The sequence below is a fragment of the Pseudoliparis swirei genome, chromosome 5, assembly GCF_029220125.1.
Source record: "Pseudoliparis swirei isolate HS2019 ecotype Mariana Trench chromosome 5, NWPU_hadal_v1, whole genome shotgun sequence".
Lineage (NCBI taxonomy): Eukaryota > Metazoa > Chordata > Actinopteri > Perciformes > Liparidae > Pseudoliparis > Pseudoliparis swirei.
Window position 1 is genome coordinate 13,581,553 of NC_079392.1, and position 23,654 is coordinate 13,605,206.

Consider the following 23,654-nt stretch of genomic DNA (forward strand, 5'->3'; position numbering starts at 1 on the left):
TGTGCGATCCAACATCCAGCTGCTCACCGATCTGCTCTCCCGGTCCCGGTGCAGCCTCTCACTCCATTAGTGCACGCTGCTGATCCGGAGGACCACAGTCAAGACTGAGCTCCACCAGTGGCAACACCAAAACCACTTCCGTCGCGGATTTTTCAGAATAAAAGCATTACAACAGCGATCACGTCTATATCTGCACCACATGTGCTGCTGTGACGTGCAGTCAGACATATTGTTACACTTGGATTGTTATTGGTATGTATATTGGTCATATGTAGCCTATTTATTGCAACATAAAAACAGTTCATGGTAGCTTTTGTAGTCTGTGTCTTATGATTTATTATATTCCATAAGCCTACAGACTGTGCTGACCTGATCTTGAACGCAGCAGCCCACCTCCCTTGTAATTTGGTGCATCTTGAGAACGGCATCTCCAAGTGGTTATCGGGCCGTCTTTCAGAGGATCAGCGGTTCAAGCCCCGCCTCCTCCGGTCGTGGAGAGCTGGAACTCACTGACAGCCAATGAAATTGCAGCATTATTAACGTTGTCCAAGGTGCTGAAAACACAGAGGCTGTTTCTGCACCTTCTCCTCAAATATCCTCCTGGACACAGGTCCGAGTCTCAGTCTGGCCAACGCCACACATCAACGATGAAGAGCTATTTATCAATCAAGAAAAGTCTATAATACTTTGATGTTTACTGATTGTCATTATATCATAGTGGCAGACAGATTATATAAGTTATTTACTTATGTAGGGATATTAACCTATTATATAACAGTTGTCCTACTTATGAACATTTTAATTGCAATTACTTAATTACTTCACTTAAATGTGTATTTACTGTTCATTATAAGGATTCACATATTAATGAGACATCTAGACTTTAGTCCGTGAAATATATTTATTAACCACAACAGGGACAGTAAATATTGAACACAGAGCCCATAGTGTACGGTCACACAAACACAACACACATATCTAAAACCAATATAATTAATATAATAATAAAAATTAGAAAATAGTCTACATATACATATATATACATACATATGTATATTTTTGTTTTCAATAGCTGCCTTCATGGGGGCCGGCCACCGCTTGTGGTCCAACACTCTCCCTCCTGTCTTCACAGGTCCAGTGCGAGCGGCAGTTGGTGAGGACAGCAGGGGCAGAAATGTCTGACATGTGGTTTCTATGAAAACAAAAGCAAGGATTACAAGAAGTTATTCTGACCTACAGAAATGAAAAGCCTTATTTCACACACTTGAATGGGTGAAAACACACGTTCCACTTTCAAATACTGACTCATTGCTAACTCGTTTGTTTATGCAACCGTCTATTCATTTACACATTCAATATTGTCACATCTCGTAAGAAAATAAACCTGCAACATATCCATTACCCTCCTAATACAAATAAATATGATTGAAATTCAGTTTCTACAAACTAATGCTGAAATCTCGTCAATTACTTTGTCTGTTTGATGGTTACTGGATCCGTCTGTGGCCCGAGCATCGTACTGGGATTCACATTTGGTTGGACAGCAGACTCCGCAGGAGGGCGTGGAGGAAACTGAAGCAGCTCGAGTGGTGGCATTGAGGATGAGGATGACTGGGCAGTGGGCGTGCTGCTTTGAGGAGGTGGATTCAGGGCCGGGCAGAGTCTGTCTTGGTCCTGCGCTGGTCCCAGTCCAGAGGAACTTGGCGCAACCAGGCTCAACGTGCTTCAGGCCAAACTTCTCTCCAGTGTCTCCACTAGAGAAATGAAAAGCTGGACACGGGACGTGTCCCAACACCTGTTGGGAGACTGCGTTGAGCCGGGCCATGAATGCGTGCTCAGCTTGGAGGTGAACACCTGGCACCGTGCCACAGCCATCCCCTGAACTTGAAAGAGCTCTGGGGAAACGTGTGTTCCAGTGACTCACTGCGCCTGGTGGAAGTAATAACCCTCCTCCTGGAATGAGCCTCTAATGGGCATCATATCTTGACAATACACACACAATTCTGTTCGTAAAGGCAGAAAGTATCTTTACTTCACCTGCTTTTATCAGCCAAATCCAATGAAGCAGACTGTTTCTAACATTAATTGAGTATCCTGAAGTAAGGCCTTCATCAGGAACGTTATTCAGCGGAGACGTGCACGTTTATCACGTGGCGTGATTCAAAAGAAACCCTGGGATGCTCTTTTCATCATAATATCCACACTATTTATATTTTTATGTTGACTGACGTACAGTAGAAAACCCTTTATCATATATTTCAATGGACATGACGGCTACATGTACTTCCGGCCACAACAACCGGATAAAGTCACACATTAATAAACCAAACTGAAGAAACACAACATGTCGTTACAGCTGTCAAGCGAACAAGAGAATGTCAAGACTAATTCTCATTACATTAGAGTTCATTGTAATTCATTTGAATGACGTAACGTCCATCCAGCAGAGAGCTACAGAGAATTGAGCAAGACACTTAACCCTGAATCCCCGTAGCTGAGTCTACGGTGTATGAATGTAAGTCGCTTTGGATAAAAGCGTCAGCTAAATGAAATGTAAAAGGGAAATGTCCTTCTGACCAGAAACTGCTCGGTTTAATGTCTGTTTCTTCCTAAATGCTGAAAAATGTGGCCACTAATTTCATATGTTGCAGAATCCATCTTCTTTTTTTTTCTTGTCCTGGATGAAAAATGATAATTTTTTCACCAGTGTTTTTGCCTCACCGGCCGTGCTTTATCCTTATTATAATGCATCAATGTATCCCTTCTAATTCTCAAATGTCTTTCTTATTTAAAGGACATTCTGGAGGACGAGAACTGGCTGGGGGCACCTCGGCTCCTTGCAGCATATCGATAGATCGTTTAACTTTCCACCTGTAGAGACTCAAGGAAGAACACATTTGGTGAGGAAACCGGAGCTACCGGTCTCTTCCATCTTCAGGCACACACAGACTTCCATGTTTTCTTGCCTACCAAGCCCCCAGTCTGCAGGGGGGGGTGGGGGGGGGCTTGGTAGGCAAAATATTGCAAAAATAGTCTTCACAGATACAGCTCACATGAATATGGTGATATTTTGAGTGGGATTGAAGTGTCATAAATATTTATGAAAGCATTATCTTGGCTGTAAACTAACAGATTTTATCTTGAAGTAAGTGCCATTTAAGTGCTACTAAAGTGCTCTTTTCTTGCCAAGATGAGCAAGTATGTTTATCTTGTCCTGGATGGGCAAACAACCAAATACATAATTATACTGCACATGTTAAAGGCACAAAGAGTATGATGTAACACAACATTCATATATTTGCGCAATTTGAAATATTTAAACTGAAGTAAAAAATCTGTGCGTCGTTTTGTCGCAAAGCAAACAGAAGATAAGCATCGAGATCCTCGTGTAAACAATGACATCGTGGAATCAGAAATGGAGGGGGAAAATATAGCTGGGCGTCCAGAGCTGTAGTGTACCTCATCTTGGTAAAGAGCTAAACCATAAACTGTCTATATTACAAACAACACGTCTGTTAGTTGACGTTAGTTGTGTCTATGTCAAGAGATGGAGCAGATACAATGTGGGAAGAGCCAATGAGCTCGCAATGGAGCCCGACCACAACGGTGCTGTGTTTCCTGGCCTGTCTGAGAATGTTGAAACAATGGTGGTTATTCTCACAATGGATGATGAAGCGTTGGTGTCGATGATGCAAATGAGTACAAATGACAAAGAGGCAGAAATTAGCTCTGTGTTCAGTGTTAAGTATTTTTTTATTGAGAGTCCTATTCTGCTTGTGCTTGCACCTGTTCACTGCATTTTTATGGCGGTTGAAATGTCAGTAAAATAATAAAATACTGTCAGAGGGCAGGTCTCTGTAGATATAGACACTGCGACACGCTTCTATACAATTAAATTCAGTTTGTTTTGTAGAGCCCAGAATTACAAATTATTAATGAGTATGTCCAGCAATACCAGCGAAGGCGACCTTTGATGATGAATTTGCTGAAAGTTACATAAATACTTCTGTTGTGGTTTTGATATAGATTGTACATACTTAAAATGACCATAGAATGGTCAGAGGGAATTGTTGAAGCAAATCTTGCTACCGAGTTAGACTCAGTCAATTTCCACCATCTTTCGGATGTCTTCGTAGGCAACTGACATGTTTTGCAACTGATGGTGCAAAGAGTGTTCTGGGATGAGGAGCCGTTGTGGCTCATGAGTCTGATAAACATCTACTCTTTGCTTAAAAAAAGAACAAACCGTAGCAACGCTTGTGTTGAATGTTTGTATTTGTTAATTTACCACAAACGGTATTATTGGACATTCTGGTCAAAGGAACGCTCACTTTTGTACGTACAGTAAAAACAGCGGGGGGTCAGAGGTCAGCTTGCTCCAAGGCTGCGTTCTCCCTGTACACCAACAGCTGCACCTCCAGTCACCAGTCCATCAAGCTCCTGAAGTTCACTGATGACATCACCCTCAGTGGACTCCTCTCAGATGGGGATGACTCCGCCCACAGGTGGGAGACTGACCATCATCAATCGTGTATATACTGCATATGTCACTCTTTACTTGTAAAGTACTTTGCATACAAACATTTGTAGTGCTTCACAAAATAAAATAAATACTAGCTATGATGTGGTCATTTCTGGTAATTTTTTAGATATCCAAATTGATAATTTAGTATATTTTATATAGCTATTTAAATGGATATTAATAATCATCTTCAATATTAGTTTATAACCAGACCTGTGAATGGCTGCATCCCAACAGTAGAAATCTTGTAGTTTTTGTTAGATAACATTTTCTCACAACAACCATCCAGACAAGGATGACAACTAAATTAAAACAAAAAATCACAGGTTGATTGGTAAAGACAAAGTTGATTTTATGATTGAATTATTTTCAACATCATCTTCACATCTGGCCAGGATTATTAAAAATAATATAAGAAATCTTTGAAACAGTCCCTCCTATCCCTGTATAAAGAGACGAGGCTGCAAGATTGCCACCTCAACCTCAGTTAACGATGACATCATATCCTGTGATGACCGGCCAGTGTTCATCACCACCATGACTTTCCTGTGTATGTCCGTCTTTGGCACAGTCGGCAGCACGCTTTCACTTCAGTGATGTTGTTTCCTCCCACATGATGGTCCCGTGAATCATCACAAAGTCAGCTGTTCCTCTGGAGGACTCCAGAAGAAATAACTGTGCAAACGGCACATCTACGAAAACTACAACCAGATGCCCGTCTTATCCGTCTTATCCAGTAACAAACCAGGAGGAATAAGTCTTAGTCCATCTTGAAAGCCGGTTAAGACTGGTCCTGTGGGAAGGCGATGGGGTAGATTTGGCTGTAGTGATCCACAAAGTGGACCTCGAGGCCCTGGCTGATGTAGTCGGGCAGGTCAGAGAAGTCCTTCTTATTCTCATCTGGCATGATGATGCAAGTCACACCAGCACGGCGGGCCTAATAGTGACAAGATCCAGTTCAAATTAATGAGTAAATACATACATTAGTTGAAATTCAAAATGAATTTGACAAAAACAACTACATTTGTGCCCCGACAGCAGTGGACTCTACGGCTTGTAATGTCATCCGACATGTTGGCCCACTGCTGGACAGATGACCCCTAATAGTTGTATCCACTCCCTGAACTTCTCCAAGCACCGTTATGTGTAAATAAATGTTTTAAACCTGAAAATAAATGTGGCTAATATACACCCTCACACTGTCACCTTGTGAGTAACATTGTGTGGTTTGTGAAGTAATATGAGAGTTTATGTTTTGGGCTCTCAGCAACAATCAGCGGACACCCTCCACTCCACTGTGTCCAAACTACAGATTCAGCTTCCTGGTGCATTTTTGGGCTGCTGTGAGTTGACGGACTGGGATGTGCTGTATGGACCACCAGGGTGAGAAGAAGAAAGCAGCTTTCAGGTCTGAGGACAAGGATGAGATCAGGAGAGTACCTGAAGGACAAGCTCAGGAAGTGGATGAGGCCAAACTCCAGCAGAACAACGTGAGGGAGGTGTGGAGCGGGATGAAGCAGAAAACTGGCTTCAGGGTTGGAGGGAGACGGCCAACGAGCTAAACTGTTTCTTCATGGGTTTAGTTCCCAGTCCTCATCTGTCGTTGACCGGCTCTAATTGTCCGGGAAAGTGAAAGTGGCTAATAGCTCTGTCAGCTTTACGAGATCCTTAATCTGCGGGCTTGCTGCCCCCTCTCTCCCTGCAGGTAGTGACAATGGCCACTCTTCCCAGCATGCTGTCCTGCGACCGACGACGGACCGACCCAGATCCTGCCCGAGCCCCAGGGGGACTGCTCGGAACTGCAGTAAAATGACAGATTCCCTAAAAGGAATCTAGCGCTCGTAAAGACCACCACCTTCTTGGACTCACCGCGATAGTTTTCTCTTTAATTCCGCCGACTGGCAGTATTTTGCCAGTCAGTGACACTTCACCAGTCATGGCTAAGTTCTGACGCACCGGCCGGTTGGTGGCCAGGGATAACAGGGCTGTGACGATGGTGCAGCCAGCGCTGGGTCCGTCCTTGGGAGTCGCCCCCTAGGATACAAGAGACGTTATTGACCAGTAGAAAGGATCCACAGTGTGGCTCCATCTTACTGCAGTAGATGCTGAGAACTGATATCACGGATGCAATAAAACCTCTCCAGTCAGACGGTAACACCGGCAATTTATCACAACATTTGGCGAGCAAGCGGAACATGAATCTGCAGGAACGCTCAGCTTTCTATTTGGTAGCATCCGTCCATCTTTGTGTCGTGCAGTGAACGTTAGCCACGCCATACACATGTTAATAATCAGAACAGGCTAATCAATCCAAGATAATGACTTACATAATTAATTAGCGAGCTGCAAATGTATTCAACACATTTTGTCAAGAACTCTAGAAAAACTATTTGTTTACATAATTGAGCAATGCTAATAATGAAGTCATTATGATACATGACTGCATTGCCATGGTTACCTCAGGGACATGCAGGTGCAGGTGGGAGTTGACCAGGAAGGGGTTGTCTGGTTCGTGGCTCATCAGGAAGACTCTGGCAAAGGTTGAAGCGATCTTTGCACTTTCCTTCATGACATCACCCAGTTGACCTGCAGAGGAGCAGCAACACCGTTGACCTCCTCACTGAGTGGTTCTCAAACTCTTCTGCCACGCATCGCTTTGGAGGAAGAAACGTTGAGACCCCACCGCCCCAACCAAACGGTCCATGCTGAATGTTTATTGAAATAACTTGTTGTGACTCCTCCATCTGTGCTCTTTCAAATAATAGAATAAAGAAAATGTAAATCACTTTCAAGTAAACCAAATGTGTAATCACTTTGTTAGAACAATGCAAATAAAGTTATACGTGTGCCAAAAAGCACACTGGCAAAGAAATAGCTTATTGGGAGTGCAATTAACCTGTTTTGCACTGGATATCTCTTCAAGATAATAACAATAAGTGCAACCTGTGAAAAACTAAACAGAACAAGTTCAAATATTATAAACCATAAAGCTCATATGCATAGACCTGGTCTCCTTCGAAAGGTACGAGCATAACTTATGAATCCATTTGAAGTAAACTAGAATATTCCACAGACCATTGCAGAGAAAATGGAGACGCAATGAAGAAAGAACAAGATATCCTCCTGTGAACAACTTCTATGATAGAATATATAAATAAATAAATACTCAGGTGGTCTCGGCGGTCAAATATTTTACTCTATTTCAGTTTCTGCTGAATATATCAGACTGGTGCTTGACAGTGTTTAATTAAACGCCACCCTGGAAAGTGACTCAGTTCATGGACTTCCTGACTGACCTGTGACCTCCAGTGACCCCTCCCCTTTAGGGTCAGCTCCTCCAGAAGGACAGCGCAGTGAAGTCTCGATAAACAACGTTGACCCTCCTACAAAGTGAACAAAAGGCACTCGTTTATTTTTTGTCCGTCCGTCCGTGTGTCTGAGTGTGTGTGTCTGTGTGTGTGTGAGTGTGTGTGTCTCACCAAGAGAAGTCCATGCCAGCCCCATAACCACTCCTGGTGGGGTGACATCGTACATTCGATCCACTGTGAAAATGGGTCTCCCCACATAGACCTGCAGGTTGTCGGGTGTGACGGTCACGGTGGTTTGTTCACCGCTGACGATGCAGAACGCCACTTTACGGAAAACCTGCCGGACAAACCAATCAGGGATTACACGCAGAGAATGGAGGATGTGCTGCGTTCTGTGTGACACACTGTGCCATGACGATCAGAAATAATAAAGTATTTGTCACAGTCCACTGACTGAAGTTACTAATTTCCAGTAGTCAGTAAAAGTGACTCCGATTGAAGTTCAGCAGGTGGTTTTCTGACCCGCCCACCACACACCATTAATCTCTACTCGTCCTCTTAAAAGGATAAAATAGTTTAAATTCCTTCTGTTTCATGGATTGTGGAAATCTGGATTGTGGTCCAAGCCTACTACTAATTATTCAAACACTCTGTCAGTCATCGAATGTGTTGTATCTCTGTAACTCTGGTCATCTGTACACATGACATCTGTAGCTTCTGTCCATCCGGGGAGAGGGGTCCTCCTCTGTTGCTCTCCTGAAGGTTTCTTTACTTTTTTCCCTGTGAACGTTTTTTTCCAGTTTTCTTTTCTGTTGTACCTGATCCGATGTGAGGTCCTGGGACAGTTTATGTGTACAGATTCTAAAGCCCTCGGAGGCAAATTTAAAAATGTTGGCTCCGCAAAATATACAGAATTTAATTGAAATAGTAGAATATATATATGCATGATTTATTGTTGATTAAGAAATAAATATTAGTTCCGAGTAGTCGGATGCATGCCAGCTTTGGTTGAGTAGAGTCAAAACAGAGCTTTACAGTATTTTACCTTTTCAATTTGTTTCTGCAGGTTTCTGACCCCCGACTCCCTGCAGTACTGTCTGATGAGCAGACTGAGGGCATCGGAGGAGATGGAGACTTTCTCCTCCGTCAGACCACAGTGGGAGCGCAGCTGAGGGACCAGGTAATGCTGGAGAGACAGACAGAGAAATGTGAATTATGTGAAAGCAACGCATATACATTTTCTACTTAGTACTCGTTATCAAAACTGTGAGAAAAACTATGCAACTGTCATTACAAATGTACAACAATAACCATAACAATGTGTTCGGTGTAAATATATCAAACCTCAGCGATGGCCAGTTTCTCCTGGGCGACATAACCAGACACATTGATCATCTCCATCCGGTCTCTGAGAGGCTCGGGGATGGTGTCAACCACATTGGCCGTGCAGATAAACAAAATCTTTATTGGAACAGAAGAAAAGTTAAATAAGTTCGACACAAAAAAGCTTTTCATGGTAATCTCCATGAAGCACTGACGATGATAATGAACACACGGAGCACACACTCCTACCTTCGACAGGTCTACGGGAACATCCAGGTAGTGGTCCAGGAAGTTGGCGTTCTGTTCAGGGTCCAGAAGTTCCAGGAGTGCGGAGGATGGATCTCCCTGGTAACCACGACCCATCTTATCCACCTGGTCATGACAAGTTAGTGAAAGACACGCTGCTTTATATACAGTATCGATAAATGTGCACTTCAGGACTTTGTTTTCATTTTGTGCTTGTTGTGTTGAAAATGGGCTCCAACTGAAGGATGTTGTGCATTCAAACTGCAGTAGATCGCTGGAGATCCTGGCAAACTCTGCACTTTACTTTGTTTTCCCTCTGTATATTTAGTATTAGTGTTTAGTTTTTAGTATTTAGTTTTGTGTTTTATATTTATTTTCATTGATGCTCTGATGTGCACCACTGCTGTGATTTTTGAAATGTTCCCATTGTGGGACGAATAAAGGAATATCAAATCATATCATATTCGGTGTCGGCCTCCCAGCTTCCTCCACCACCACACCTGCTGCCTTGCACAGCTCCAGGTCTGCGGCAGCCATTCCTGAGGGTCCTGCCCCAGGACTCGCTGCTCTATACCGATCTTTACACCGCCACGGCTGCAAGATCCAGCATCACGTTCTCAGTCCTCCTCGGTCCTCTCCACCGACACGAGCCAAACTTCACCTCCCTCATCCACCCGCTAAGCGCACGGTGTCAGCTCCACGTTCTGTCTTCTGTCCGACTTTATAATCAGGATTCTGAATTTATTCTTCAATGGAGCCACTCATTGTTTCACACTCCCGACCACCGTTCAACGAATTATTGTTCATGTGGGAATCAACGACACCGCCCTCCAACAGTCTGAGCTGAACAAGATTGATTTTTAAAAAAAAGTCTTCTATACGTCTTTAACAGCTGTGGACTGTTTGTTGTGATCAGTGGTCCAACCCGCCGTGGATCCCAACGGTTCAGCAGAGTCCTCAGTGTCTGGCTCCAGTCCGCCTGCAGGACCCACAACGTGGGCTTCTTTGACAACTCAAATCTGATCAGGGACCGCTCTTCCTCTTTTAGGAACGATGGTATTCACCTCAACAAGGTGGGAAGCCGCCTGATCGCGGATAACTTGCAGCACGCTGCACAATCCTGTCCGCTAGCCTGACTGGAGTACTGCAATCACATCCTGTACGGCACATCCTCCAAAATCATCAACAAACTACATCCAGAACTCAGCTGCTCGTCTGCTCTCCTACACCAGAGACCACATGACCCCAGTCCACCAGAGACCACATGACCCCAGTCCTTCAAAAGCTCCCTGACTCGCCCACAGCAAATAAACCAGTTCAAGTTGTTCCTCATCACCTACAAAGCCCTTCACAGCCTGACCCTCTTCATACCTTTCTGACCTCCTGGACGACGCGCTCCCACACACAACCTCAGCCATCTCAGTCTTCCGAACACTAAAAGTCTTTAACCCTACATGTCATCATTCACCCATTCCCACTGATGGGAGGGGTTCCACATGAACATGGGCTTGTAGAGTCGGGGATCTAACCACCGATTGAAGGATGACCGGCTCCACCACTGAGCCATATACTTGGATCTATGACCTTTTACATGCAAAACTCATGACATTCCACCTCATCTGTACTTTCTGTATATTTATCATTAGCACATTCTAGAATGCTAACACTCTTAACTAATATGGCGAACATGTTATACATTATACCTCCTAAACATCAACATGCTAGCATAATCTTTGTGGGCATGTTAGCATGCTGATGTCAGCAGTTAACTCGAGTAAAGCCTCAACGAGCCGCTGACATTAGCTCGAGACTCTTGTTTCATCTTCGGACGACATTGTTGATGAGATAAATACATCTTCAACATTTTGATTAATTTAAATGTGCTCTGAATTTCTTAGGATATTAGGAGACCATATAGAAGAATAATCATAAAGTGATGGTAGCGGTCTGAGTTTTGGTATACAGTGTGAGTGAATGGTTAAAAATACAATATATACAATATTTGAGAGGAGGATTTGATGATATGATTGAAATCACAAACATACAAACAATGCTGTCCACATCTAAAGGACATATTAGTCATCTCCAAGTAACTGAAGATTAAAGAAAGTAGCCAGTAATTGCAGAGAGTTAATCTTACATCTGCAGACTTATTCCAATATTATTAATCGTTCTGATTTGGATTTATATTGAACTCATCGGACGCAACTGAAGGCGCATCCCACTGACCTCATCTATGAGCACCAGAGGGTTCTCTGTCTTGGTTTTCTTCAGGCACTGGATAATCTTCCCTGGCATTGCTCCAACATACGTTCTCCTGTACACACACACACACACACACACACACAAAATCACATTTCAGAAAATCATGCCACCATATTTTAATCAGGTTGAAAGTAGGAATGCACGATATATGAAGGATGTGTGCAATGTAATTATCCTAATATTGCCACAACATGGAATCAGTGGTTGCAGTTTATCTTTCCAACGATATGCCAATTTAGTTCAATGTTTTTTGTAGCATATACATGTTTCAATAAGTAGAGAAAGTCTGGTTTTAATTATTCTACATATCTAAAATATTTTTAAAAAATGATAGAATAAGGTTATAACATTGAAGTGCATAATAATCAAATGCTTTATACTATGATGAAGTCTCATTTTGCATTTGTAAGCTTATTCTCGTTATTGGCCCAGACATTTAATACCAGTGCATCTATCGTTGTCATCCATCCCATTGTTGCTACAGTTAATCCTAGAATCAGATGTCCATTTCCCATCGACTTTCTTAATCTTTGCCAGATTCCAGAGGCAGCGCTCTGAACGTGTGCCATCGTAAGGTCCCTCACTAATGATGACAGTGTAGCTTTCCAGACCTGTGTCCTTTGATCTCAGCCACATCGGTCATGCCTCCCACGCTGAACCTGTAGTACTGTCTGTTGAGGGCTCTGGCTATGGAGCGGGCAATGGAGGTCTTTCCTACACCTGGGGGGCCGTAGAAACATAGGATCTTCCCCTGGGTGGAGCCACGCAGCTGGCTCACGGCGATAAATTCCTGCCCAAAAAAACGAAGAGGAGGTCGAGTTCATTTCCACAAGAAAAAGCTCCACAGCTTTTGAATTGTTTTAAAACTATATTTGTCATCCAAGTAAAAAAGTGTTGTTATTATTTTGTGCTTGAAATGGTGTGTTAGTGTGCGTTTGCTCACCAGTATGCGCTTCTTTACATCATCCATGCCATAATGATCTTCTTCCAGAACCTCTTTGGCTCTTTGCAATGATACGTTCTCTTCACTGTAGGTACCCCATGGCATGTTGGTCAGCCAGTCAAGGTAGTTACGGGTTACACTGAAACACAGAGGTGTTGTTGTTTGTTGATGTTGTTGTCGTGTAAAACAGAACAGAAAGGATTGAGGTGTGAAGGACAGGACTCAATCGTACTGTTTGGTGGGAGGAGAGGCTGCTGCAGTGGATGTGAAGACATGTTTATCTGTTACTGTCACTGCACTTCATTCCTTTAAATGGGTCCGAAGGATTAGTTAAAGCCCTGATGGGCAGGTTCTACTTTGTATGGGAACTCAAGATATTCTGCTTTAAATCTTGAAAGCTGCCTGTAGTACATCGCACCGCCACTGTGGTATCTGCTGTTGACGAGGAAATATTGTGCTGCCTTCTTTGTCCATCCGACACAAGTATTTGACACTGTTGCTCATGCTCTGCTCCTGCAGGGGCAATGTGTTATCAGTTTTCATTACATGTCCGGTAAAAGTTTTCAGGAATTCCTGCATCAATGTGCAATTTTGGGAAATAATCGTGTTGTAAATTGTACCACCGTCAAAGCTTCCTTCTTCATCAGTTACTGTCTTTCACAATTTGTATTAACAATATTACATCTTGATAATAAATTGTCGTGACTATCTTTATTCAGATGACAAAGCTCTGTATTGCTATTTTTCTAAAACGAAGTTTGTTATATTCAAGTTATACATTAATTCAAGTTGTTTACATTCAGTGTATCTGGCCAAACCACATCGTATGTATCTTAGGGTCGAGCAAATCGGAGTGCGTCCTTCCTCGTTTTCTTTCCATCTTACAGCCACTGGGAGAGTGTGACACTGTTGGTAGGAATCTATATTCCTGTGTCCTTGTGCTTGTGTACAAATTAATCAAGTTGCAACAGATCTGAAGGTTTAACAAATGATATGATCCATAGACATAATACAATATTGTAGTATAGTAATTAACAGTAACTTGTATCTCATATTCAAGTACTACTTTATTGTTTCCTTTATATGGCACTAGAAAGAAAAAGATCAGTGGGCCATTATGAAATCAGGAATTATTTTCTGCACATCCCGAATAGTTGACTAAATGAAAGGCCACTCTGTTTGGTCGTCATCCAGATAACTCCTCCCTCAAGCAAAGCTAATCTCCTGCTAGACGTACCACGGCACTCCCAGAGCAGCCAATATTATTACAAAACCCTTAATAATGATAATAATGCCAGACGACAATAACCAGTGAGCTAAATTCCAAGCATAAGTCCATAGAAACCTGGATGACCTGCAATGTCGAGATGTTAAACTCAGACAAAACTAAAGTTAGGGCAAAAACATCTCTGAAACAAATGATAGAATGATGATGTAATTGAAGATATAGCTGCCATCAGTACCGTTGTTAAGAATCTCTGAGTAATCTAGTGGGACAAAAAGAATAAACAAGACCAACTTGAATTCTGAGGAGTGGTTGTCCAGAAGTCCCAGTTTGTTGAGTTCTTCATTGATGACGTCCATTATGTGTTGTGGCACAGTCCTCTCGGTGAGTCTCTCTCGAAACTTCTCCTCGATAGCGTCTTTGTCCTCTTTTTCCAGACCTAGTTCCTGAAACCGCCACAGCACGCACAAGTGGGCACATGTTAAGAAGATAGAACCACCATAGCCTAGTCAGGCCATGACCACACAGTTGGGGGTTGAGATCCACTTTGGTAAATCACATACAATAATGCTACTGACAGGCAGGCAGACAGACAGACAGACAGACAGACAGGCAGGCAGACGACCCGGGTTGCTCTACCTTCTTAATGATCTTGAGCTGCTCCTGTAGCAGGTACTTCCTGTGGGTCTGTTTGATCTTCTCCTCCACCTGAGAGCAAAGCAGGGACACACATGAATGCCTGAGGGTGATCAGCAGAGAAGTGGCCATTACATGTTTGGTGATGACCTCTGACCTCTCGGCCCAGTCGCTGCTGCAGTTTACTCAGCTCATACTCCTTCTTCAGCAGAGACAGAGCCTTGTAGAGACGCTTCGGGATCTGCAGAGGAACACAGCAATGGGTTTCAAAGGCCTGCACACTTTCAACTCCCCAATCGAAGAACTTCATATACAAATAGAAACTATATATTTAGAAAAGTATGTGTAATGTTCAAAGTGCATTCGCCAAATCAACTACTTCATTGTAACCAAACATATTGACTCATCGTGAAATGGGCTGACGGTTGGGCCTCTTATGGTTGATGGGATGAAACCAAACTGCCACTTGGACCGTCGTCCCTGTGGGTGTTTCCTTCCTCATCGCCTCAGGGGGCAGTAATAATCCCATTCAAGCTTTCCCCATCAGAATGAATGCTTGTACTTGTGAAAGCCACACAAAGTTGCTGTATTAACTATTATTTATCGGAATAGTTTTTCAAGATATTATAATTCATCTGAATAGAAGTGCCAGTATGTTTCAGTTTAAAAGATACGACATGAAGGATCAGGACTAACTGTTTGGTTTGTTAAATAAATGCCTGATCAACCTCGACCATGTCCTCCACGGAGTGGACCAGTCCCTCAAAGGCCTTTGAGCACGGAGACACTCACATTGACCTCTTCCAGGACGTCTTGTAGCTCCTGGGACTCGGCTCCCGTCAGCGCTGCTCCCATGTCGCTGAGGTAGATGGGATTATCAACCACCCTCTGACCGGCCTGCATCATCTGGAGGACCGACTCTCTGACGGACAGACGGACACACACAAGGAGAATGAATTCAGCCGCCTTGTAAAGGAGACTTGGAAAGGAGTCAATCGGAGGGGAAAACTCAGAGTGGACGGAGAGGCGGCAAAGGGAACTCGAGGGGAGCCAACGCTGTAAAGAGAAGTAAACTTCAGGTTCAACCTTGACTTGCGTCCTGAGGTCGACACACAAGTGGTGCTTTTTGAAAATGACTGGCAGCAACTGGATCTGATGACTTTAGATTAGCATCTTTACATATTGCACACTTTATGATTTCATCTGCCGGCTCTCAACAGCAACGGACCCAGACTGGAACAGACCTGGTTCAACTTGGTTCCATATCCTATTGATAATCAGCTCAACAGTCCCAATGTGTGCCACAGACAAAGAGGACATTTATTAAAAAAAACGTTTTAAGTAGATTGGTGTCAAAGGCTGTATTTCATTGTAAAATTAACCCACGACTTACAACAATTTAAGCACCATGTTCCATCAATCATCAAATCGTAAGATGATCAACACCACGATACTGTGCATGCGATGATATATAAGATATAGTTTGACCTGATCTCCAGTCATGCAGTGATCAGTTCAAGAAAATATAGAAAGAATCCCTCAAATTAAGATATTCTCACAGATGCAAACAGGTAGATTTTTTAACACAAAGCTAGTAACATTTCTAAATCGCCTTACAGATGTTAATGCAGATCTATATCATAAGTGTGAACTGCACTAAACAAAACCTAAACAAATATGGGCTGATAGAACCGATTGTGACAGATGACTGAATGCCATGGCAGGTCGGACCTGTAGAGGGGGTTCAATGCAATGATGTCCCTGATGGTCTTCACTATCTCGGCCGTCAGCGCCTGCAAAACAAACATTAGAGATTAAAGTTTTAGATGTTTCCGTTTTAATGAGACCATCTGTTTTATAAAATCAGTAATTAATGAAAATCTATTGATGAAATGTACCATCGCACCACCGCCTGCTGTTCATTACACGTAGTGTGAGTGTTTGTACCTTGACCTCCTCTGTGACTGTGAACTGTTCATGTTGAATGTTTTCCACTTCTACCATCAGGATGTTGTTGGAGGGCAGAGGCTGAAGCTCTGGACTCAGCTCTGCTTCTGAAATCTGACCAACAACATCAACGTGAAAATAAACATAAACCACAAACACAAACATAATGAACAAACATTCACTGAGTTACATAGTTCAAGTATTTCCCTCTGGTTAACAAAGTTAATTTGATCTATTCTCGTTTCATCTTTAGTTGTAATAATAAAATCCACGAGAAGCATCCTTGTGCAAATGTGAACATTTACAGACCAAACTGCATTTATAAACCACGTTGAGCACGGAGCATTCATTATTTTGACCATCAAAGTGCGAAATAAAGTTTTACAGACAATCTTTGTCGGCCGGTTTCCAGTAAAACAATTGATTGGGAGAGCGACATTAATGCTTCACCAATCCCTGATAATAATCAATAAATACTTTATTGATCCCACAGTGGGGATAATGCTACGTTGTGAAGAACAAATCGGTTTTGAAATCGTCGAGAGAAAAAGTAACGTTGGCAACATCGAAGCTAACAGCTAACGTATGCAATGTTGCTAGATCAGATTTTTTTTCTCACTAGAAAATCACTTCCACGCACCTCCATCTGTACGTGCTAAGAACTGTTGTTGTCACAAGGCAGGGAGCACGCACTAGCAATCTATCAACACATTTGGTCAACAAGCTAAATATATGTGCAGAAATACATAGTTTGTTTGGCAAGGAACCGTCCATCCTCGTCCACTGCATGTAACCAGCCATACAGAGATTTACAATAAGAATAAGCTAATCACTAATTCGGTGTGGCTATGCGAAGACACTAAACTTTATTTAGAAATTTCCACCATGTAAGCATAGGGCCCTTCTATAAGAGAGGGCCACAAATTCAGCCAGCCATGCAGGACCCGAGCCATAGTTAATAATGTACTTCAATCATGAATTTTTAAAATAGTTTTGTAATAAATCAACTTCCCAAAACTAGTCGACATGAGGGAACCTGGTATATTTGGGGTCACTGGGGATCAGAGGCCACGGGTACTTGCCCTCTTTGGCTGTTTGCTAGTCCTCTTCCTTTTATTTGTGCAACAGGTCATTGTTAATGAAATAAATATTCCTGTGTGCCGACTCACTTCCAGCCCTGAAGAAACACATTCATGGCTTTACAGCTGAAACAGGGTTTTTTCAAACTTGGTTGACGAAAGTTCAAAAGATGGCAAAAGTGCTGAGTGGGCGCATAACTTGCTTAAATATTTGTCTGAGTGCTGATTGAGAGCGTCATACTGAAAGCACGTGTAGACGGCTATAGTTGTGGCGTGTGAGGGTCGTGTTACATACCTTGTCCTCAAGCTTCTCCGTGAGAGGAGCTGGCTGTTCCTTGCGGCTGCGCTTGGCTTTGCGTCTCGGTGGGAGTTTGTGTTGGGAGTCCGACTCAGACTCTGACGACACGGGGGGCGTAGCTGCCTCCTCCGGCTCAATATCCAGCTGTCTTGTGATTTGGATCCTGACAGACCAGAGTGTAGCGGTATCGTGTATAGTTCAGTTAGACACAATACACATGCAACAGTCTACAGGTCTTCATTCCAACCAACCACGATGCCTTTCACCCAAAAGCAGTAGTGTCTCTAACCTGCGGTGTCCCATGACGATCATCCTCAGCTTGTCTCCCAGGTCCTGCATCTCATGAATCTGAACAAAGGTCCCTGTAGAATAGATGGCATCGAGAGACTCCACCACATCTGACTCATCGCTGCAAGAGACAGAAACACTCATTGCTGCCAACACAGAGACAAGCAGCATGTCCAGGTCTTAGCACATCTCACTGCAGCCATTGTTTCGTATTGACACACACAAATATCTCATATTGGAACCAGCTTCCACTTCCAGTCTGGGAGGCAGACAGCCACCACATTCAAGAGGAGACTGAAGACTTTCCTCTTTAATAGCGCTTATAGTTCGGGCTGAATCAGGTTTTCTTATTTTCTTATATCGGTCAACTGATGAAGTGAAGTTTGATATTGAGAAAACTATCAAGACCTGCAAAGTGAGACTCGTGGTTTATGCAGCAGCTGTCCAAGTAGCATGCACATCCTCTTGAATAAAGGGCTGATGCTTACATCTTAGGCTGTGCGGGCACCGACTAAGGCCTCTTTGCTGTATACATGTATGTATTTATACGTCTTGTGACAACGCCAATAAGTGCTACTTTGTAAATGTCAAAGCCGAATACTCCAATAACAGCCCCACACCTGCACACAGTCTTTATAACGCTGTGTGATAGACAATCTGGCCTGAGCCTCTTCTTGCATGACTAAAGACGACAAAGATAAGTTTAGCTTTTTAGATATTCGTCTTTTCAGTGTAAAAAGACGACAACTTGTAAGGTCAAACAATACGATGAACATGTGTGTGTTTGAAAGAGTCCTCCCACTCAACTGAATGAGCCGTACTGGTGAGGAGGTTATATTTAGTTATTAGTTACATTGTGGTGCGTTCAAGCTCAGTAAAAATGACAATTGGGCAAAAGTGAATCATAAAGTTTCCATGATGTGTTCAAATGTAATCTTGTAAAATGTCATTTTAAACCTGAATGAATCCATTTGTTTGAAGGAGATGTTTTCAAAGCAAAATAAAATAGATATTAGAGATGAATTATGAGATGTTCAACTTCCTAGCACTAGCTTGAAGCAACGTATAATATAAAATGTAAATGACTAATTTGTTATCAATGAAAATCCAATCTTTTAATTCCTAATCATGTTAGGTTCCATGCAAAACACCCCTATATATGACTTAAACATAGTAAAAGGATTCAGTTGATGATAATACATATTTTAGTCCATTTTAGGCCTAATAGAAATATTCTGGTTAATAATCGTGAATACGTGAAGCTGTGATATGTCCTCTCACAATAATCATGATACAGAAACTTTATTTGATGTCACACTAATTGCAAATACAGATTAAACCCGTTGATAACCATATCTGTTTCTGTCCATTAGAGGGTGCTGAGTTTTTTTCTGGTACAATCATCTCTCAGGTCAGCAGGATTGGACGATGTTGACGACAACAAGCAGTTCAGTTTGTCAGCTGCAACAATAAAGGGTTTTATTTATGATGTCAGCCTGTCTGCTTGACTGACCAACCATTTTAATGTGAGATGAACCAAGTGAACCAATAAAAACTGGACCTTATTAGATTAAACAAATGTTCACGAACTACAGCATTTGCAGTTGAAGATATTTGATATACAGTAGCTATACACTGCATATTGTAAAATGTTTAAAATTGCAATAAAATGGTATTGTGACTTGAGTATTGTGGAAATATTGTATCGTGGGGCCTTTGGTGATTCCTACCCCGAATGACAGAAGACCAGATGTCCCATAAATGACGTTATACCAGGTGAAAAGCAGCAACCGTAAGATTGGTGAAGAGCGTGGTCTAAGAGTAAAGCTCTTGTCAGGCCCATATCAACCCGACTATCAAGGACAAGAGGACACTTATCAGACTTACTGATCATCTCTCTTCAGGAAGACTCCGGCATACGGCTGAGACAGACGAACCTTCCTCCTCAACAGCTCCATCAGCGCCTTGTTCTTCACCTGGCGGGGATAAAGACACACGTCACACACACTCAGCACTTGAAGACATTTACCACACAAGTTTGGTCATTTTCTCAAATATCAGATGTACCCTTGTATGTAATGTTCAGTAATCCTTCAAAAAGAAAAGAGAACTTTCGGGTCATTCCAGTGATCGTCTGGGGAAATCACCCAACAGGAGTTTCGGGAATTTTGAATCTCTTGATTAAATAAAGCACCAAATGTTAAATGGACTGTACTTTTATAGCTGTGTATACCACTTTAAAAAGCTTTAACACTACATGACATCATTCACACATTCATAGACTGATGAGAGGGACTACCATGCCACCTTTCTATTTAGGACTAACTCACATCCATACAACATTCATACACCGCAGGAACAGCTATCGGAGCAATTTGGGATAAGGGGTCTTACCCAGACATATCCAAGGGCCGCCCACTGAGCCACAGCTCCCCCATCCACACTCACCCCAAACAAAGTTGAATTGAATTGTTTACCTCATAGGTCACATTAAAAAAGGTAGGAACAGTTTGGACAGGATTTATCTTTGTGTCATTTTTTTCTAACACACATCTGGCATTTTAACAAGGGTGTGTAAACATGTTATATCCATTTAAAAACACATAACTAATCAGATATGTGTACACATTAGCTTCTGGTAGCATTGCATGTGGCGACAGGTGTCACACATCTGCAGAGTCTGAGGAATTGGGGACTGGTCCAGATAAAAGAGTTGGCAAGCGACAGTCTCTTTCGTCCTAAAGTTCACAATATTTCTAATAATTTCATTTGGTGCCATTAATGTGTGTTGCATTATTAGTGTCCATATTTAAAGAAACTTTTTGTTGAAATAAAAAACAATTCTCAAAACCGGAGCTAACCCTGGTGACATCTCTGTGGCGGATCTGGGTTGTGGACTAATTGTATTGTAAAATAAGCTGTTGATGCTCAGCTCCTCCAATCCACATATCAATGTTTCCATCATGTGTGTGTGCTTGTGTGTGTGTGTGTGTGTGTGTGTGTGTGTGTGTGTGTGTGTGTCTGTGTGTTGCAGCCTCTGTTATCAGTGTATGCACTTTCTGTGGTCTGAGAACTAGAAAGGCTCCATGTAAGTGAGAGTCCCTCTCCCCGGATGGACAGAAGCAATAGAGGTCAAGCGTAAAGATGAACAGCGTTACAGAGTTACAACACAGTCAATGAAAGCCAGCCACCTCCACACCAGGGTTCTCCCTGTTGCTGTGTGGTTGCATCATCCACGTGTCCTTGAAGGCAATGTGGCAACATCATCCTCACCTCTATGATCTTGATGAAGCGGGGGAACACTGGGTTCCTGCTCACAGCGATCAGCGGCACATTAGGAAACACCTCCGGGACCATGATGGGGGTGAGGGCGGTCATCTGGGGTCCATAGGGCACTCCCCCATCTCCCCCAGACTCTTCTCCCCCAGAGCCTGCACTGTCCCCGCCGTCCTGCCCAGAGAAGCCCGCGCCGCCTCCCCGGTTCCCGAACATCCTGGTCTGAATCCTAGAGGGTCGAGAGGTCGGTGTGAGGAAATCCGTCTGGCCATGGAGAAAGACCCCGACCCGCATCCACCGGTGCGGAGTGACGGTCAGTCTGCAGCCGGCTGTCATTGCTGTGCTGATCGGAATGTTCGAGTTGGACCGCGCAGAGTGGAGCCAGCTCGGGGCGGTGGTGCCGGTCAGGCCGGGGCGGCTGGTGCTGGTCCTGAACACCCTGGACCAGTTCAGTTTTCTGTGCAGGTGTCTAGCAGCGAGGATCATCTTGGCGCAGGTCGCCATTTCTGGAGCTTTCTGTTATTACAGCAACAGCGTGTGACCGACCTACTTCCGTCAGTGTTTGATGACGTGTTGCTCCACCGACAAGCTGATTGGCTCGCTTGAGACGAGCCAGAATCGATCACCGGCTCTTGTCGCACAATGCATGCGGGTTAGATTTGACCGACGTGACCCCCACGATGGCTGTGGTCCAGTGCCCTTAAACTCTGACCTCTCAGAGACATGGTGACGTCACCTGGTTAATGGTTGAGTGTGAGGTTGTGAGAGCTTGAAATGGTTCACACATGATGGGACAGCAACATATCAGTTATGTACAATTGCTGGTATTTATTTGAGATGTCATGTGTAGGCTACGGATGAACAGCGTTACAGAGTTACAACACATTCAATGAATATGATAGAAATTCTGAATAATGAGTAGGCTAGTAGGCTAGGCATGTCTGCTTTATAACATGCAGAGCAATCACGCATCATGGAGGCGGACTTGAGGCATCGCTTCGGCGTTGAAGCTTGGAAACTGCAGCGCCCAGTCTTACTTTGCCATGAATGTGTCATTACACTGGAGCTCTATTGGCTCCATTTCACTGGTGCTCTTTCTACATCAACTGCAAATGGATTGCTGAGCAGTTCAAATGTATACGTCTGAGCTGCAATGTCACCACATTGCCGACTGAACTTTGGAAAAAGTGTAGGCCTACCAGCAAAAGGACTAACTAATATTTAAACAACATTCACACAAGGTAAACTGTGGCTAAGTGTTGACCAGGGACACTGGGCCATGGGCTAGCGGAGTCGGGGGTGCGTTGTTGGCTCAAAGAATTTCTTTCTGTACATGTTTCCATTTATCTGTTATTTACAGTCAATTAATATATAATTCAGCTAATCACTAATATGTATGTATTCAGCTAATTCTTTAAATCCAGGTCTTCTACTGTTATTACCTTCGCATTGAAAATGCGGAAGGTTATGTTTTGATCGCCGTATTTATTTATTTATTTGTATGCGTGTTATTCGCATAACACAAAAAGTATTAAACTGAATTGCATGAAATTCGGTGGGATTGGTTATTATCCGGGGACCATTTGATTAGATTTTGGGATCAATCGGGTCAAAGGTCAAGGTCACGAAAAGGTCAAAATCTTCTTTTTTACCATAGCACGGTCAATTTTTATCCAATTGGCATGCAACTAATGCCAACATGTTCATAATTCATTGCCCAATCTTGTGAAATGCGAAGGTATGCGCTCTACCGAGTGCCCGTTCTAGTTATACTGTATATTCATCTGTTTTGCAATTAACTCAAAACCATTTTCTTTTGCTAATAACCATTAATGTATATTCTGCAATAACACCGCTTAGGTCACCACTGCACCGCAGACCTCTTTTGGTTAAATCCATGTCTGATCAGTGATGTCCAATACCGTTGATATTCAGGTCACTGCTAGCTCGAGCCATACAGTGCAAGCAGGGCATTGCTGTCCTCAAGCAGTTGCTGGCTAAGCTAAAACAAAAATAGAGAAACCCCTTTCACGGGGGGAAAAATGCAGCTAGAAGGTAGCCCATGTGAGCAGTCGCTGGTTATTGGTGTGCACTGCAGCTAGAAGGTAGCACATGTAAGGAGTCCAGATCACATGTGCTCCCTGATGGTTATTGCACACTGCACCAATAACCAGCAGAACCAGTTGGATAAAAATAAGTCTCCCCTCCCTCTCTAACATTGCGGTGATAAAGTCAGAGAGAAATTAACCAACATTTGTAAAACACTGTTGCATAGTGGAACCAGTGGTAAAAAAAAAT

The 23,654-nt window shown here is 43.0% G+C and overlaps 1 protein-coding gene across 1 annotated transcript; it reads right to left on the minus strand.

Annotated features, from left to right (window-relative positions):
- Positions 1 to 4,849: 4,849 nt before the first annotated feature.
- On the minus strand, positions 4,850 to 23,082 carry lonp1 (lon peptidase 1, mitochondrial). Its single transcript, XM_056414139.1, has 21 exons — positions 21,354 to 23,082; positions 19,968 to 20,056; positions 18,082 to 18,201; positions 17,790 to 17,955; positions 16,416 to 16,529; positions 16,200 to 16,261; positions 15,261 to 15,390; positions 14,626 to 14,709; positions 14,472 to 14,540; positions 14,127 to 14,278; positions 12,608 to 12,746; positions 12,276 to 12,454; positions 11,629 to 11,716; positions 9,403 to 9,525; positions 9,175 to 9,291; positions 8,876 to 9,016; positions 8,002 to 8,167; positions 7,819 to 7,905; positions 6,981 to 7,108; positions 6,392 to 6,556; positions 4,850 to 5,459 (listed from the first exon to the last, which is right to left on the minus strand). Exons 1-21 carry the CDS (start codon positions 21,858 to 21,860, stop codon positions 5,304 to 5,306), a joined length of 2,982 nt encoding a protein of 993 aa, XP_056270114.1. The 5' UTR covers positions 21,861 to 23,082; the 3' UTR covers positions 4,850 to 5,303.
- Positions 23,083 to 23,654: the final 572 nt, after the last annotated feature.

Excerpts from the sequence above, each read along its gene's own strand:
- lonp1 (XM_056414139.1), bottom strand. The coding sequence starts at position 21,860 with ATGGCGACCTGCGCCAAGATGATCCTCGCTGCTAGACACCTGCACAGA. Across the intron at positions 14,541-14,625 it reads AGCAGCGACTGGGCCGAGAG|GTGGAGGAGAAGATCAAACA; the intron begins GTCAGAGGTCAT and ends CTTTGCTCTCAG. Across the intron at positions 11,717-12,275 it reads GCTGAGATCAAAGGACACAG|GAGAACGTATGTTGGAGCAA; the intron begins GTCTGGAAAGCT and ends GTGTGTGTACAG.